This window comes from Schistocerca serialis, chromosome 11, assembly GCF_023864345.2.
Source record: "Schistocerca serialis cubense isolate TAMUIC-IGC-003099 chromosome 11, iqSchSeri2.2, whole genome shotgun sequence".
NCBI classification, from domain to species: domain Eukaryota; kingdom Metazoa; phylum Arthropoda; class Insecta; order Orthoptera; family Acrididae; genus Schistocerca; species Schistocerca serialis.
In genome coordinates this window covers 74,841,776-74,860,301 of record NC_064648.1, presented here as the reverse complement: position 1 = coordinate 74,860,301, position 18,526 = coordinate 74,841,776, and the positions used below count along the sequence as shown (strand labels likewise).

Here is an 18,526-nt window from a genome sequence, read left to right as displayed (position 1 = left end):
AGTTTTGTAGAAATTCCACATTTTGCCAAATGAGCACGTAAAAAGTATTTTTCAGTAATAAAATATTGTAGAAAACTGGTGTTTATTAGTAACCCAGAATTATTTAATTTTTTTGAGTTTTTAGCAAAAGGAGTGCCCACACTTTTACCTATAGTAGTCTATAAGCAGTCTTGTTGTAGTGGTATAGGAGTCGTTGAATGTACTACATAAATATGTGTGCAAAGCAAGACTGGAGGATAAACTTTTCTGTATTCTTAATTTTATAAGTGACAAAGATCACATAGAAGGCTTTTTTTATTTTACTCCAGAGTCGTTTGCACTATATTTAGCTTGATCCTAGGATGTCTATGAGCCGCTGGTGGTTGTTCCGCTCGGCTAGGTCCAGCGGTGTCTCCCCATTGTCATTCCTGACTTCCCTGTCGGCCCCTGCCTTCAGTAGCGCAGTCGCCACATCTGGGTGGCCACGCCGTGCCGCATCGTGCAGTGGTGTGTTCCCAATGCTATCGCTGGCGTTGGGGTCGGCAGAGGATGCTGACAGCAGCTGCACCACAGCCACATTGTCATTCCATGCAGCCAGATGCAGAGGCGTGTTCTGCCAGCGGTCTCTGGCGTTAACGCCTGCTCCTTCCTCCAGCAGACGCCTCACCACCTCCACGTGCCCCATGGCTGCAGCCAAGTGCAGTGCAGTCTGACTGTTCTCGTTCTTAGCCTCCACGTCCGCCCCCACAGCCAGCAAAGTTCGCAGCTCGCTCACTGACCCCTCCTTAGCTGCCGCGATCAGCATCTCGCCCTTCTGTTCTCCAGAAAGATTCCTGCAACAAAAGGGAGATGCTTACAAATTTCTCCAAACACACATGTCTGAAGATGAAACATTATCGCAGAATCAGAACTGTGATGAGTTCGCAAAACTTATCACTCCAAGAAGGTTAACACAATTAATTGGTGTCCAAACTTAAAGCAACAAACAGCGATTTCCCCATCTTGTGCCTAATTCACGCTGTAATCATCCAAACTATCAACAGATGTATGCACCATGGTGTTCTACACGAAAGATAGCATTCCAGTCAACGGCCAATCACGCCCACGATGAAGTCAGTGCACCTATGACGTGGGGTAGTTTTTGCCAAGTAGTCCCACATCCACAACCGCTGTCACAGACGGTGCAGCTGGTACAGAGAAGACGCATACCAGTCTCTCTATGGCCAGATGGCTTAATGTGGATAGCATTGTTGTTTCTCAGATGTGGCGACAGTTTGTAGAGACAGAAACTGTATCTTGAAGATGAAGGAGGCACCCACCAAATGTGATACCAGAAAGGGAGGACCGCTATTTGGCTAAAAGGGCATCAGGGTACTGCCTTACTATTGCATGGCAAATGGCATGTCACCTGGCAGCATGTACTGGATGGGTTGTCTCGAGGCATACGTTATACAGACGGCCTCAGCAGAGTGACCTTTATTGTCAGAGACCAGTTTTATATGTACCTCTGACACATGTGTAGAGAGAAGTCGTCAACATGCCACCTGCATGGCCGAACAGTGAGCCAGTGTTATTTTCCCAGATGAGTCCCAAAATGGTTTGGAGAGTGATTCTGGACGGATTTGCATATGGAGGAAGTGTCAGACAGTACTTCTGAACCCAAACTTTGTGGAGAAAGACTGATACCAAAGAGGATCTCTGGTGGTGTGCGCAGTGATTACGTTGACTACTTGAACATGACATTGTATTGGTGAATCAGCAAGGTTTAACTCCTGTCAGGTATCATGAGGAGATCTTGGGACCTCATATGCCATTGTTGCGAGGTGCAATGGCCTCACAGAGATATGCCTCATAGAGATCGGGTGATTGACGTTTTCTTGGAAATGGAAGATAGTGCATGCATGGGATGGTCTGCTCGATCTTCCAGTTTTAATCCCATAGAGTACGTCGTGGATACACTAGAGTTATGGGTTGCATCCACCAACAGTTCCATAAAAATGGCGAGCAGCTCTGCAGGAAGAATGGTGTTATTGCCTCCACATGAGATTGATGATGTCATTCGCAGCTTGCCCTGCCATTGTGAGGGGTGTATGAGCCACAGGCAGTCACACCCTAAGCTGAGCACATTAACCAGTTGTTGAATTGTGTGAGCAGATCTGTTAAGTTGCAAAAACTGAGAACAATTTTGTCTACATTTATGCATATTGTAGTTGTTTATGTTAATTACTCTTTAGAATGTTTCTACTTTACTATCACCTATTTGTACTATTCTATGGCAAAACAAACGCAGTCTTGCCAAATTTAAATTTGTTGGTTTAATTTTAGACGTCAATGTACATGGAGTTTCATGCACTTTCATACCAATCAGATTACTAGGCAAGCTGGATCTTGACTACCTGAATACACTAAGACCTGACAGCATTTCCGTACTCTATTGTTGTTTGTATGGTCTTTAGTCCAGAGACTGCTTTGATGCAGCTCTCCATGCTACTCTACCCTGTGCAAGCTTCTTCATCTCCAAGTACCTGCTGCAGCCTACATACTTCTTCATCTGCTTAGTGTAGTCATCTCTTAGTCTCCCTCTACGAAATTTACCCTCTGTGCTGCCCTCCAATACTAAATTGATGGCCCCTTGATGCCTCAAAACATGTCCTACCAACCGATCCCGTCTTCTAGTCAAGTTGTGCCACAAGTTCCTCTTCTCCCCAATTCTTTTCAGTAGCTCCTCAGCAGTTATATGATCTACCCATCTAATCCGCTGCATTCTTCTGTAGCACCACATTTCAAGGTTTCTATTCTCTTCTTGCGCAAACTATTTATCGTCCATGTTTCACTTCCATAGATGGCTTGTAACACCATAGCTCTAATATTCTACTGATTTATTTTGACTTTTGTTTTATTTAATGTTACATCGTTGTGCTTCTGTAAATGTGTTTGATTGAACAGATAACACAAAATTGTATACTCCTTTCTTTGTAAGAACTTTGATGTCATGGTTTGATTCTATGCAGTGTAGTATATCTGGCATTTAAATTCTTCGTCTCAATCGGAGGGAGGCAAGACTTACTGTATACATTTGGAATTTGGGCGAATAATTTTTTGTAGAAATACTAATATGTGCAAATGTTCTGTTTTATTTAAAATGTTTGTTTGCTGTTATGTAAACTGCTGACCTTCACTTAGGATTCTTAGTTATTTTGTGTGCAAGAGGCAGTGTGGTTCCCCTCGGGAACGGAACTTAGTAGCACGCGCAAATTGTGGTTGGCCTAGGTAGAAAAGGTGGAACAAGAGTCAGCAGGGGACGAGCAACCAAACTATGCACTGCCATGTATATTGTGCAGGTCCGAGGGAGGCTTTTTCTGTCACTTTCCAATGCCTCAGATGGATGGATAAATAGCTGGAATGGTTCTGGAATTGGAATCCATCCTCGCCACCAAGAAATGACAGAGTCCAGCAATTCTACCTGCAATTCCACCTACCAGCATGCAATCGCCACCACATTGCGCAATCATTATAATGGAGCACTATAACAATGTACAGTGAAGGATCAGTTCATTGGATGTTTTAGTGTGCACAAATATAAGGTAACTTATAACTGAATCTATGTACCTACCTTGATTTTTTCCTTATCATAACACCTCTCAGTTCTTCTACGTTTGGACTAAAGTGATTACCGAGTGTCGCTACTGAACGAACATTAAAGACCAGTGTTTCGCTAATTAATGCCTCTTGAATATAGTAAAAAGAAAGTTAAAGTTAATGTGGCAAGACAGTGAGTTAAAGTAAATGATGCTCACTGAAAATAATTTTCCTATTAAATCGGCTTATTAAAGTGTCGTTGCCGACTTCAAAATTAAAAGTTCTTAAGACTGAGGCTTATAAAATTTTTGCTTAGTAAATGATCACATTGCTGCCTGTTGTAAATCGCAGAAGGTGAGTCAGTATCTTGTAAATTTGTCAACATTGTGTCTCACTGTAGTAAAAGTCGTGAATTGTTTTTATGGAAAGTTATATACTCGTTTACTAAGTGTTTGTCTCTCTTGTGTATTTGAAGTGCATATTAATAGTATAACAGGATCCACAGTTTGTCTATTGTGTTAATACTAGGTAACAACTAATGGGAAGACCACTATCTATGAAAAAATTAATTTCTTTATTCAAAAGACAGTGAGAAGTAACCTGTTGATGAATTCTATATAACCTTTATTCCTAACAGAAAAGTATTTGGTTGAGAGAGACTTACCCTGTGATCAGTTCATAATTTGCAGTGAACTACATTTATAATTTCATCTCAGCTAGGAAATTGTTTGAACAGTAATTCTGAACCTATGTCCAATTAATGATTCTGCAATGAATATTAATAGTAATGTTACAAAGACCATCACTTTAAATAAGCCCTGAAAGTAATAGTGTGTTTCATTATCTGTTATATTTGGGCAAATAGTCTGTCCTGCTCTGTCAGCTTCCAGTCATAACCGTGAACATATGCAGGTGTCAGAGTTCATTGCACTCGCATGTGGTTAAGTATAGGTTGTGTTTGTCCGTTAAATTTACTAATAACTATTTTCTTGGACAAGAATGTTAATCATTCTCTTGCCTAATTAGGCTGGCAACCGTTTTCTTTATCCTTTAAACAGTGTGGATAGGTTAAATATTATTTATTACTGTTCAAATATTTACGTATTTCTGACTTTCGCTTCCGATACGCCACCCCGTTAGGTACGACACGGTCAACATAACAAAATTCCCTTCAGACGGTAACACTGCTCTGTTGCTTTATATCATAATTGCTTTCACTAGATAGTTTTATTTCACGACCTGCCTCCTTCTTTAAGGTTATGGTATAGCAGTAGGAGACGGAAGTTTTATAGGCCACACTCCATACAAATACTTTCAGAAAAGACTTCCTGACACTTAAATCTATACTAGATGTTAACAAATTTCTCTCCTTCAGAAACGCTTTCCTTGCCATTGCCAGTCTACATTTTATATCCCCTCTACCTCGATCATCATCAGTTATTCGGCTCCCCAAATAGGAAAACTCCTTTACTACTTTAAGTGCCTCATTTCCTAATCTAATTCCCTCAGCATCACCCGACGTAATTCGACTACATTCCATTATTCTCTTTTTGCTTTTGTTGATGTTCAACTTATATCTTCCTTTTAAGGCACTGTCCATTCCGTTCACCTGCTCGTCCAGGTCCTTTGCTGTCTGTGACAGAATTACAACATCATTGGCAAACGTCAAAGCTTTTATTTCTTCTCCATGGATTTTAATTCCTACTCTAAATTTTTCTTGTGTTTCCTTTTCTGCTTGCTCGATATGCAGATCGAATAACATTGGGGGATAGTAACATTGGGGATAGGCTGCACTATCTGGTCAACAGTATCTAGATATCTCTATCTAATGTGTGACTGATCAACAAATGTAACGAGAGGCCGATCCGCCAGTATAAAAGAAGGCGGAGAGACTTGTGTTGTCAGTAGAGAACCATAAATAGCAGAAAGGGTCCATCAGGGCAGTTCAGTGACTTCGAATGTGGACTAGACACTGGATGTGTCTAGTAACAAATGCACAAGGAATATTTCCATCGTTACACAGTGACCCTAGTAGACTTTAGGCGACGCTGTTGTGAAGTGGAAATGCAAAGAAACAACCATATGAAAAGGCAGAAGAGGCGCACCCATGTACTGATGGACAGTGACCATGGAACTTTATGGAGGGTCACTGTAAAAAAATCGCATGTAGCACTGCTGCCAGCATAACGACTGTGCATAGGCAGGTAAAAAGAATGGGGTAAATTATTCGAACACCCCTTCCTCCCCCCCCCCCCCCCCCCCAATGAGCCACACATGTCTCCAGTCAATGCTAAGTAACACTTCAGTTGGTGTAAAGCGTGGTGCCACTGGACGATGGATGAGTGGGAACGATTGATATGGAGGGATGAACCACCTGTGGCAATCCGATGTTTCTGGGTAATGACTATTATCTGGCATCTTGTGTAATGCCAAAAGTGAAGGAGCGAGGAGATTACCTTATATTATGGGGATATTTCCATGGCTATGGTATGTTTCACCTATTGAGATAAGAGAACAATATATTCGACAGCATATCAAGCACGTTTCCCAGCTTTGTGTACTGCAAACAGCAGAGTAACATTGTTTGTATTAGAAAGACAGTGCTCCTTGCAAAAAATCATTATCTGTCAGGCAAGAGGTTGTGGACAGCAATATTCCATGAATGTACTATTCTGCGCTGAATTTCTAGCTGAATCCAATGTAACTGCTTTGGGATGAGTTAGAAGCTGACTTTGCAGCAGATTGAAGCGTCCAATGTTGAGGAACGATGGGTTCTCATTTCTCCACAGAAGCTCAGACCGATTACTGAAAGTTTCCTTAGCGTAATCAAGGCATTCATAGAGATGAGACTTTGACACACCCCTTATTAATGTTCACTAATAGGTGTGCAGGTACTGTCGATGAAACTGAATGTCTACTGAGAAATGGGCCATGTTATTTGAATGTGACAGAAACACATACATTCTGATGCTACAAACTGTGTGTTGCAGGCTCAGCAATAATTTGTAGCACTTTCTTTGTGAACTAAAGACCATTAAGCACAAATAAATTATATTAATCTGTCAAATGAAATTATTTTAGCCAGTAGTTTTCTAATTGGTTTGATGTGGCCTGCCACGAATTCCTCTCTTGCACCAACCTTCTTCTCAAAGTAGGACTTACACACTACATCCTCAGTTAACTCCTGGATGTATTCCAATCTGTCTTTCCCTTAAGTCTTTATACTCTATATCTTCTTCGTCTTGTCAGTATTTCTCCATGTCACTGATTCTGCAGAGTACCCCCTCATTCCACATGCAACAAGTCCACATAATTTTCAACGCTTTTCTCTAGCACCAGATCTCGGACGCTCCTAGTCTCCTCAGTCGCGGCGTTTTGCCACTGTCTACGTTTCAGTATCATACAAAATAGTTCTCCAAACATAGATTCATAGCAATAGGATTATTTTGGCTAGTTGTACCTATATTGCCTTTGCTAGTATGCTTTTTATACCCTTCTTGTTTTGTATATCGTGGGTTATTTTGCTTCCAGAATTCCTTAATATCGTCTACTTCATTACCACCAATTTAAATGTAAAAGTTTCCAATACCTGCTACTTCTCGTTAGAAATTTATTTCCGTGATTCTTTCTCAATTCATATTTCTTACTCTTCACACACTATTCAATTCAACTGATCCTTCAATTCTTCCCTTTCGCTGAGGACAGCAATTCCCTCAACAAATTATCTCATTGGCATCCTTTCACCGTGAATTTTAAACCCACAGTTGAATCTTTATTACATTTCCACCATAGCTTCTTCGATGAATAGATTGAATGGTGGGGGCAAAACACTTCACACACTTTTTAATCTAAGAACTTCGTTCTTTACCTTCCAGTCTTACTGTTCCCTCTTGGTTCTTGTACATGTTGTAACCGACGTTCCTTTCCCTGTAACTTGCTCCTATTTTTGTAAGAAGTTCGAAGATCTTGCACAATTTTATATTGTTGAACGCTTTTTCAAGGCCAAAAAACTTTTGACTGTATCTTAATTTTTGGTCAGACTAAAGTACAACTTTCTAATAGCATCTCTGGTGCCTTTACCTTTCCTAAAGCCAAACTGACCGTCATCCCAGACTTTCTCAATTTTCTGTTCCATTTTCATTTATATCATTATCATCAGCAGCTCGGATGTATGAGTTCCAAAGATGATTGAGCTGTTGTTTTCACAATTATCTGCCCTTTCTAGCTTCGGAAATATGTGGATGATATTTTTCTGAAAGTGTGACGGTACATTGCCAGTCTCGAAGGATTCTACACCCTAACTTGGATAGTCGTTGGGTGCTACTTTCCCCTATGAACTCAGTAGTCATGATTAAATGTTATGTACCCCTTTAGCTTTATTTGTTATCAAATCGACCAGAGTTCTTTTAAATATTGCCTCTAACAGTACATCCTCTATATCTTTCACGCCAACACAGATTGCTTCCTCTTACATGTCATCAGAAAAGTTCCTTCTTCATAGAGGCTGTCAATGTAATGTTTCCATTTATGTGCTCTCCCTTCTGACGTTGGGAATGGAATTCCCATGGTAATTATTGTTTTGACTTTTCTATATTCTGTGTCAGTCCTTCCTACGACTGTTTCTTTAAAGTTTTGTCTTACGTTTTCTGCAGTTACTTAGCCTTGGCTACCTATAACATGGTACTTATGTCATTCCTAAATGACTTACATCGAGGTGACAAATTGTGCAAAAGTGATGTGCACATACGAAGATAGCGGTAGTATCGTGTACACAAGATATGAAAGGGCATGCATTGGCGGAGCTATCATATGTAATCAAGTGATTCATGTGAAACGTTTCCGACGTCATTGTGGCCGTATGCCCGCACAGCGAGAATTAACAGATTTTTAACACCGAAAGGTAGTTGAAGCTAGATGCATGGGACATCGTTAGGGAATTCTGTATTCCAAGATCCACAGTGTCAAGAGCGTGCCGAGAATACAAAATTTCAGGCATTACCTGTCACCACGGTCAATGCTGTGGTTGACAGCCTTCGGATAACGACCTAAAGCAGCGGCTTGTACATAGGTTGGTCAGTGCTAAGAGACTAGCAACACAGCGTGAAGTAACCGCAGAAATCAACGTAGAAGGTACTACCAACGTATCTGTTTGAAAGTGCGGCTAAATTTGGCGTCAATGGGCTGCGGCAAAAAATGACCAATGCAAGTGCATTTACTAACAGTATGTTGTCACCTGCAGCTCCTGGTCTCATGACCGTATTGGTTGAATCCTACACGAGTGAAAAAGCGTGGCTTGGTGAGATAAGTCTCGGACTCAGTTGGTGAGAGCTGATGGTAGTGTTCGAGTGTGGCGTTGACCGCACGAAGCTACAGAGCCAAGTTGCCAACTAGGCACTGCGAAAAATGGTGTTGGCTCCATAACGGCGTGGGCTTTGTTTACATGGAATGGGCTGGGTCCTCTGGTCTAAGTCAGCCTATCATTGAATGCAGACGGTTATGTTTAGCTACTTGGAGACCATTTTCAGCCATCTGTGGACTTCATGTTCTCAAATAACGATATCATGTCAGTGGGTCAAAACTGTTCACGACTCGTTTGGGGAAAATTGTGGACCACTCGAGTAAATGATTTGGCCACCTGGATAGTTCAACATGAATTCCATCGAACATTTATGGGACATAATCGACAGGTCAGTTCCTGCACAAAATCGTGCACCAGCAACACTTTAGCAGTTGTGGGTGGCTATTGGGGCAGCATGGCATATTGTTTGTACAGGGGACTTCCTACAACTTCTTGGTTCGCCGCCAAATCGAGTTGTTGCAGTAGGCTGGGTACAGGGAGGTCTGACGTGATATCAGGAGGTATTCCACGACTCTTGCACCTCAGTGAATGTAGCTGTCTTCCTGCCTTTCGCCGAGCATTTTTATACTTTCTTCTATCATCGATCAGTTGCTTTTTTTTTTTACTCAAGATTTCTTCTAAATTAGCTTCCCTTTATTTGCGTTCGTCTGTCCACCGTCTGTGATTTTACTTTCTAAAGATGTCCTCCCCTCTTCAACTGAACACCATTTTCGGCTGCTGTTGATATTACCCCAATGTGTTTTATGACAAATCGTTAGCCTCCTTCTGTTTCACACCAATGACCCCACCATATCTGAGCCCTTTGCACTTCCGTTTTTAGACTCCCTAGCTTTCCCATTACGATCAAACTTCTGAATTCAAAGCTCCAAGTCTTAGAAGGTTATACCTTCGTAAATTATTCCGTCCCTTTTTCATGGTCACTTCGACCTTGGTAGTCCACTCCCAGAGATCCAAAAGGGTAACTTGTCCGGAATCTTTTCTCAATGCAGATTGCATCACGATAGTTTCTCTGTTAACGACGAATGTCTTGTGGATACACGTTATGTGGTTTTAATTTATTCGATTCCATTGCCTTCTGCATCCTTGCGTCATTGATCATTACTGACTCTTCTCCCTTTTAAGGGCAGTTTTCCACCTCAAGGGCAAGGGAGTGCCTTGAAGATCTGTCGTTCCTCCACCCTATTTGACAAAGCCTTTGTCAGGATATTGGTGACTTCTTATGCTAGACGTCTTCTGCTGACAGTGCTGTTAATTTTTGTTCAGAGGTTAAGCAGTGCCTGTCTTGGAACCTGGGACACGGATAATTTTGACCACTAGTCAATGGCGCACTCCTAATTCATTGGTATATAAAAGCAAACACTGTCCCAACGTTTATTAGAGTAACGTATAAAAATGTGAAATAAGTCCTTCAATGACTTTTGAGATTTTAGTAACATTGTTAACAACGTCTTGTACTTTCGAAATAGTACACACAATAAAGGATTGCAGCACCAAGAAGAAGCACTGCAACATAAACGAAAACTGGTAGGTGTGTTTCTACATCTGGAATATGATGTCTTTTCAAATTTCGCTGCAGTCGCTTAAGAGTGGCGCCAGTGGCACCACTACGAGGAAGCAAATCAAGCTTCCTTTAATTACATGCTGTGACGGCATTAAGCATTAGTTACCTTTGAGATTGGACGCAGTGAGTTGATATAGGGCAAAAACGCCTTTGAGACGAGAAAGACGCCGTTCTCAACATATCTTAGAGATTAAACGAAGTCTGTAATAGGGCTACTTACCGCCGTTGTAACCCAACATGCTCTATAGAGTGTTGACACGTCTCTTGGCATGCTCGATCACTAGGTGTGATTCCAGCCCAGTAGATATGGGACATCATCAGACAATAACTCCGGCATCATTCACCAACAGCATTAACCGACCCTGTACTGACCAACCAAGTGCGTCAGGCATCGAACTCCATTTCAAATACCGACATCCGATACTAGTGCAATACAATGCATGCATGTTTGCATGCTTACATTCGACCTTCTGACAGTGCACAAACATTTCACGTTTCCAGTGGCTTATCTCGCACTAACATTATCTTGCGATCTTGCAATGTTAATCAGTTAAATATGTTACCCTGGCAAATGTATTCCCGATATTTCACTATTCTATATTAACAAGTTTTTCGTTTGGTGATTCTATTCCATCAGTGTATTTATGATTGTAAACTATTTTTGCTTAAAGGTGTTGTCACTTTTGTCATCGAAAGCCTGTATTTTTTATGTAGGACATTTCATTAGTCACCAAAGGCGTCTGATACTGAAAGAAAGGAAGCCATGACTCTCTTCGCCCTGTACATTGTTATTCACATCAGTACCATTCTACACATGATCCGCTCTCCAGCCTGGTTTTCTTAACTCTATGTCAACAAATTTTTTCACTCCGTTATCGAATATTGTCTTAATATGTTTAATTTCCTGCTCTTAATATTTTATTTCCACATGCTGATGTTTCTCTGTCGCTTTTTAGCCAGCTGTTTCCTCTTTTTATATCAGTCTTTTTTTTTTTTTTTTGCTGAAACATTTCTCCTTTTCCATGTCTTGTCTCTTATTCAACAACAATAATTTATTTTCTAATTTGTTTTGTGTCCCTTTTCTACTGAGCTTCTGCTAATTTTATGTCTAGTACTTACAACATAATTTACGGACTGTGCCTGACATCAGATTCATTATATATTATTGATTATGCTGCATCATCTTACATTGATGAGTTTCTGGCTTATCTACAAAGTATTCTTTGCTGTGCTCTCCATCTTTAGTCTTTAGGACTACAATTACTTCTCGTTGGTTGTCTTCTTATGTCAAATGGCTGATGAAATGAAATGTTGTATGGCTAGGGCCTCCAGTCGGGTAGACCGTTCGCCTGGTGCAGGTCTTTCGAGTTGACGCCACTTCAGCGACCTGCGCGTCGATGGGGATCAAATGATGATGATGATTAGGACAACACAACACCCAGTCCCTGAGGACGAGAAAATCTCCGACCCAGCCGGGAAGTGAACCCGGGACCTTAGGATTGACATTCCATCACGCTGACCATTCAGCTACCGGGGCCGAACAAATGGCTGATGCTATTTGTATATGACCTTCGGCGACCTGCGCGTCGATGGGGATGAAATGATTATGATGATTAGGACAACACAACACCCAGTCCCTGAGGACGAGAAAATCTCCGACCCAGCCAGGAATCGAACCCGGGACCTTAGGATTGACATTCCGTCATGCTGACCGTTCAGCTACCGGGGCCGGACAAATGGCTGATGCTATTTGTATATGAGAAATTGGGTAAATACCTGTCAGGCTCTCTTACTTATAAAATTTCAGGGTACATTCTCTGTATCTTTCTATACTATCAGACCCATGGGTGAACTTTTGTGACTGCCTGTGTGCATAAAGCTTTTAGATTGGGAAAATTATTCTGATAAGTATTTGCTCAACTTGGCGCAAACATTAAATGTAAGACATCGTACATCTGTGGTTGACCATAATAGGTAATTAAAGCACAAAATCCTTGAATAACTGGGAGAGAATAAGTTTTCATAAGTCCCTGAATACGAGTTTACTTTGAAACTGGACTGCGATGAATAAAAAGAAAAGCTTCTGTCTGTTCGCCTGTAAAACTCCCTAAGCTACAGAAGGTTTTACAGCTGGCGACATGTGACTGCTTTGTCCATCTCCACTCAACCATGCCAACACAACAGGATTTACAAAACTTTTCTTGATCCAAAATGGCCTCCTTTATCACTATAGGTCCGACTTCCACTTTCGTTGAAGCTGATGTTGCCATGACTGATTTCCAAAAAGTGGCACTAGACGTTGTCACATACGTCTCTCGTAATAGGGTGAGCCATGGATCTCAACTGATTCCACTCCCCCAGCTCCGGTGTTACCACACACCCTGTGAGAGAATTTCTCATTATACCATTGGGAGAATAACCATGGAAACGCAAGTGAAGGGTTCTTTCCTACATAGTTAATTCATAAGATAGGAAACCATCTTCATCTACGTCTACGTGAATACTCTGCTATTCACAATAAAGTGCCTGGCGGAGGGTTCACTGAACCACCATCCAGCTGTGTCTCTACCGTTCCGCTCTCGAACGGCGTACGGGAACAACGAGCTCTTAAATTTTTCTGTGTGAGGCCTGAGATATCTTATTTTAACGTGATGATCATTTCTCCCTATTTAGGTGGGCGCCAACAGAATGTTTTCGCAGTCGGAGGAGGAAACTGGTAATTGAATTTAATAATAAGATCCTGTCGCAATGAAAAACGCGTTTGTTTTAGGGATTGCTAATCCAATTCACATATCATGTCCATGGCACTATATCCACTACTTCGCGGTAATAAAAAATGAGCTGCCCTTCTTTAAACTTTTTCGATGTCATCCGTCAGTCCCACCTGTTACGGATCCCATACCGCACAGCAATACTCCAGAATAGGACGGACAAGCATGGTGTAAGCCACCTCTTTAGACAGACGTGTTCGACCTTTTAAGTGTTCTGCCAATGATTTGCTGTCTTTCGTTTGCTCTAACCACAACAATATATATATGATCGTTCCGGTGTAGGTTATTTGTAATTGTAATCACTAAGTATTTGATTGAGTTTACAGCCTTCAGGTTTGTGGATTTCTTTTAGTACTCCTGTGAATAACTTCATACTTCTCTTTGTGCAGGGTAAATTGACGCTTTTCGCACCATACCGATATCGCATCTAAATCATTTTGCAATATGGTAAATGACAGCATCATCTGCAAACAATGTAAGAGAGGCACCCAGATTCTCTACTACGTCGTTAGTATAGATCAGGAACGATAGAGGGCTTACAACACTTGCTTGGGGAGCGCCGGATATTACGTCTGTTTTACTCAATGTCTCTCTAATAGGAAATCACAAATCCAGTCACGCAACTAAGGCAATATTCAACAGGCACGCAGTTTGTTAGGCGACGCTTTTGAGAAATTGTGTCGAAAGTCTTTTGGAAATCTAAAAATATGGAATCATTTTGACATCCCCTGTAGATAGCACTCATTACTTCACAAGTATAAAGACCTAGTTGTGTTCCACAGGAACGATATTTTCTAAGCCCTTGCTAATAATATGTCAACAAATCGATTTATTCGAGGTAATTCATAATGTTCAGAGACAGTATATGTTCCAAAACCCTGCGGGAAATCGACGTTAGTGATATGGGCCTGTAATTCTGCGGATTTCTCCTATTTCCCTTTTTGGGTATTGGTGTGACAAGAATAATTTTCCAGTCTTTAAGTGCGGATCTTTTTCTGAGCGAGCTGATGTACATAATTGGTAAATATGGAACTTTTGTATCAGCATATTCTGAAAGGAACCTGACAGGTATACAATCTGGACCGGAGGCATTTAAGCTACTTTTCTACACCGAGGATATCTACTTCTATGTTTCTCACTTTGAAGTTATTCTTGATTGGAATTCAGCAACATTTACTACTTCTTATACGGTCCAGGAGTTTCGGAAAACTATGTTTAATAACTCTGCTTTAGTGGCACTGTCTTCAGTGACTTCACTGTTATTATCGTGGAGTGAAGGTTATTGACTGTGTCTTGCTACTGGTGTGCTTTACATATTACCAGAATGTCTTAGGGCTTTCTGCCAGATTACGAGACAGAGTTTTCGCTGAAAACTGAAATTGCTCCCAACACACCAGCACAGTTTCTATTTTTGGGGAAATATTTAGTGTTATCTTACATAAGTAAATACATTGAATGACTTAGTTGTGTTAGGAACTGAAAACAAGGCACGCTACAAACCTGTAGAGGGAAGTTGAGATCTCCTTATATCCTTGCCTCGTCGAACGTCACAACTCATGAAAGGAAAAACTTTATACGAGAACCACAACTTCTGCTTCATCGATAACGTAAAACAGCGACATTCGATTTCTTGACTTTATCACTTGGCTAACTGCCAACATGTCGCGCTGTGATTGTGGACAGTCTGCACGTAAAGTGACTGAACTCACCGCAGGAGAGAGATGGCTACGTCACCAGGCTGGGGAGTCGTCTGGGGAGAGGTGGGAGGCACAGCTGTGGCTGGCCTCTGGTCGTCGTCGCTGAGGCCACTGTGCGTCTGCGAGGAGGGGCCGGTCCTGCTCTCTCCAGCGCTTGGCGTGCTGCAAAGAAGGAACACTGCTTCCAAAAGGGTTTTCAAATCGAGTCCAGTGGGCAGAGTACCACAGACTGTACAGCTGGGGTACTGTCCACACACAGATAATAGAACACACACTGCCAACGACAGTAGTGGCCCACCTAGGATGAATAACAGCATTCAGGTAATCATACATCTTCCTTCTCATTTTCACATACCTGTAGCCTAGCATATTACACAATATTTCGTACAAAATAAAGCATAAATATAAGATTTGTACAAAGCTCAACAATTTTGCTTACAACAACCATTGGTCAACATAGTTTAAATAGACAACAGCATAAATCACAGAGAAATTTGAATGACAGTACCCCATCAATGCACTTAATGTGGTACTGCCGCCATGAGATGGTGTTTGTAGCTCGTGTGTTAAGGGGCGTTGGACGTCAAACGGGCCAACTTGGAGCAGAAGAGGCACCACAAGACATTAATTCCTTCTGTCTATATTTTCACAAACAAATTCATAGATTTTGTCACATGACCAGGAAGGATTCAGGATTCACACTCATAGCAGTGGAAGTTCAAAAACATAAGGTTTTTTTACAAGTGAAATTTCATAATTTTTTAACTTGCTACTGGCTGCATTTCTTGCTATAGGTACACTTTTCTTCATACGTAAGAGGGAATATTCGATGAATTTTACACAGCATACAAACTATACTTACGGGTGTGTGAAATTCTAGAATTTATTTAATTTATACAAAAATGAATGACCTGTTATATTTTAAACTTTATGTTCAAAAAAACCTCAAATTTTATAGTTAATTATCTCAAATTTTGCCCCAGTTTTTAATAAACATGTAAAATTCTAGAGATTTGCATCGAGGAGTTTGTGTTTAATAAGGATATCACGTTTGAAAGGAACTGGATATTTATTTTGGATATTACATGTACCAGAGAACAGAAATTCGTGTTCTGGGAATAGGGCCATTAAATTTTCTGGCTGCTTTTGGCATCTTTTAGCACCATAAACAGGTTCTTTTCCATTTTGTAAATCAGCTTTCGTCTTTTTCACATTCCTATGCTTCACTCTTTCCGAATTCATTACCTCCAAAGATGATATACGTGCTTCCACTACAAGCACTGTGTTTATTGCAAACAAAGCTTTGATACAGTTCACTCTGCGCTTGATTCCCATTTTCTCTAAAACACATATCTGGCTTTGCACACCATCATTAAAATATGAAACTGCATCATAAAAACCAACAGCAAGTGCATTTCTTCGCATAAAAATGGTTTTCGGCAATCTTTTCCAAGCATATTCGTTAAAGCTTTCATTAGGGTTTCGGGTACCACCATGAAGACATTTCTTCTATGTCAATAGTCCTTTCATTCAGGTATGACCATCACTGGCGCAAACATAAACATTCGAATTCTACAGAGCGAAATACATGTATGTATGACAAACAAACAATGACAGCAGATTGCTGTACAAAGGGGTGTGGCGCTGCATCTTGGTACACTTAGGACGAAATAATGTGCCCTATAATCTCTTAAATACTTATGTTTTGTACATCAAACTATTCAGATAGATGTACGCTACAAAATAAGCATGTTTTCGAATAATCGTTTTACTTTTATTTTTGAATTCCTTCCCCGCTTAAGAGGCAGGAATCGGCCTATAGAGGGATGCTAAAAATCTCTTTGGGTTTTTTGGTCGCTGTTGTGTGTAAGAATGATGCGAAAATATACACAGAACACGAAGAAATGGGTATAAACAAAGAAATGGATTAATTATGCCTACGCTCGCGTGACGTGAGATGACACGGGGAATGGTACCAGTTCTGCCCTGGGGCCACGATGACGACAGCCTAAGTCGCCAGCCGCCCCCGGCGTCGCGTCGCCCGGCGGCTGCATCGGGGGTCACCACTGGGTGAGGTGGATGCTGCACCAAAAACTAGAGTCGACCTGCATGTCTGTGTTCAGCGAGAGAAACTCGACAGCGCAGAACTGCTCCTTTGCCAAGCACACTACCGCCACACAGGACGTCATTTCCGTCTCGCCGCTCGCTACTCGCTTTCAAAGACAAGTGAGACGTTAGGTATTTATGGTACAATGAAAAAGTTGATCTATGAATACTAGTAGTAGACATATAACATGTAGGGATTAATTCTTATCACTTTACGGTTCCATCAAGTCGTTAGACTTCCACGAGCCTTAGACAGAGTGCTCGTACGCCATTGCCGAGTAACAGCTGCTCTGAGTGTTTTTCTCTATGTTGGTATTTTAATGCCTCACAAGGATGTGAAAAAATAGCCAATGTCGTTGATAAATGTTGCATAATGTGAAACGAATGAGGTAAGATAGAAGACAGTTACCGAATTTTCAGATGTTTAAAGGAAGTTTGCCCATTCATGACGAAAGAAAGAAACGCTTGTTAATTAGTCACTTTCATGTTCCATGGATCATTTCGCACGATAGATCATCATGACGTGGAATGAGTCATCTTACATTCAAATTGATAATTAATTCATACATCTATTTGTACTCTAAAAATCACCACCTAATTACTTTTCTTTTTCCCCAAAATGATAACAAGAAATACAGGTGGAGTTATTAGTTCCCACCCACAACTTTTTAGACATTACAAACATAAAAAGTTTTCTGCAGAATAGAAGGAGTTCTCAAGGAGAACCTTTTTCAATTTATTTCCAAATTTTACCTTACTGTTTGTTAGACGTTTTATATCACAGTGTAAGTGGTCAAAATTTTTTGTTCCAGTAGTGTGCTAAAGACCACCTTAAAGTTGAGTAATGAATGTCATTTTTTCTTCTTGTACTGTAATTATGTACCTCATGGTTCCTTTTGAACTGTAGTGGGTTGTTTACAACGAGCTTCATGAAGGAACAAATATACTGTGAAGCAGTAATCAGAATGCCCATCTTCTTAATCAGATGACTACAAGATGATCGCACGTGAGTGCCACATATTATTATTACAGCTCGTTTTTGGCCAATAAAGACCTTCTTTTTAAAAGATGAGTTACCCCAGAACATTATTCCATACGACGTTGCTGAGTGAAAATAAGCAAAATATGTCAACTTACTGATTTATCTCTCTTCAAAATTTTCTATGATTCTAAGGGCAAATGTAGCTAAACTAAGTTGTTTTAGGAGTTCCCAAATTTATGTTTTTCCAATTTAAATTCTCATCAATATGGACCCCTAAGAAGTTTAGTTTCCATCCTATGTATTACTTCATCACCATGTGTTACACATGTCACCGATGCAGTATCCCCCAGAGGTGCTGAACTGAATATAATGTGTCTTTGTGAAATTCAGGGTGAGTCAATTTTCAGAAAACCAGACCGTGATACTTTTGAGAACTTTGTTTACCATTTCTTCCAGTTCTGTATTAATACTGGGAGTGATTACAATACTGTT

At 40.8% G+C, this 18,526-nt stretch overlaps 1 protein-coding gene across 2 annotated transcripts in view; it reads right to left on the bottom strand.

Annotated features, from left to right (window-relative positions):
- Positions 1 to 230: 230 nt before the first annotated feature.
- The window catches only part of LOC126427315 (ankyrin-3-like), a 95,151-nt gene continuing 76,855 nt past the window's right edge, over positions 231 to 18,526 (bottom strand). For both annotated transcript variants that reach the window (XM_050089622.1, XM_050089623.1), the window contains exons 5-6: positions 14,959 to 15,108; positions 231 to 812 (exon numbers count right to left, since the gene is read on the bottom strand). In XM_050089622.1, the coding sequence (XP_049945579.1) occupies positions 326 to 812; positions 14,959 to 15,108 (637 nt within the window). In that variant the 3' untranslated portion in view covers positions 231 to 325. The remainder of the gene's footprint in view (positions 813 to 14,958; positions 15,109 to 18,526) is intronic.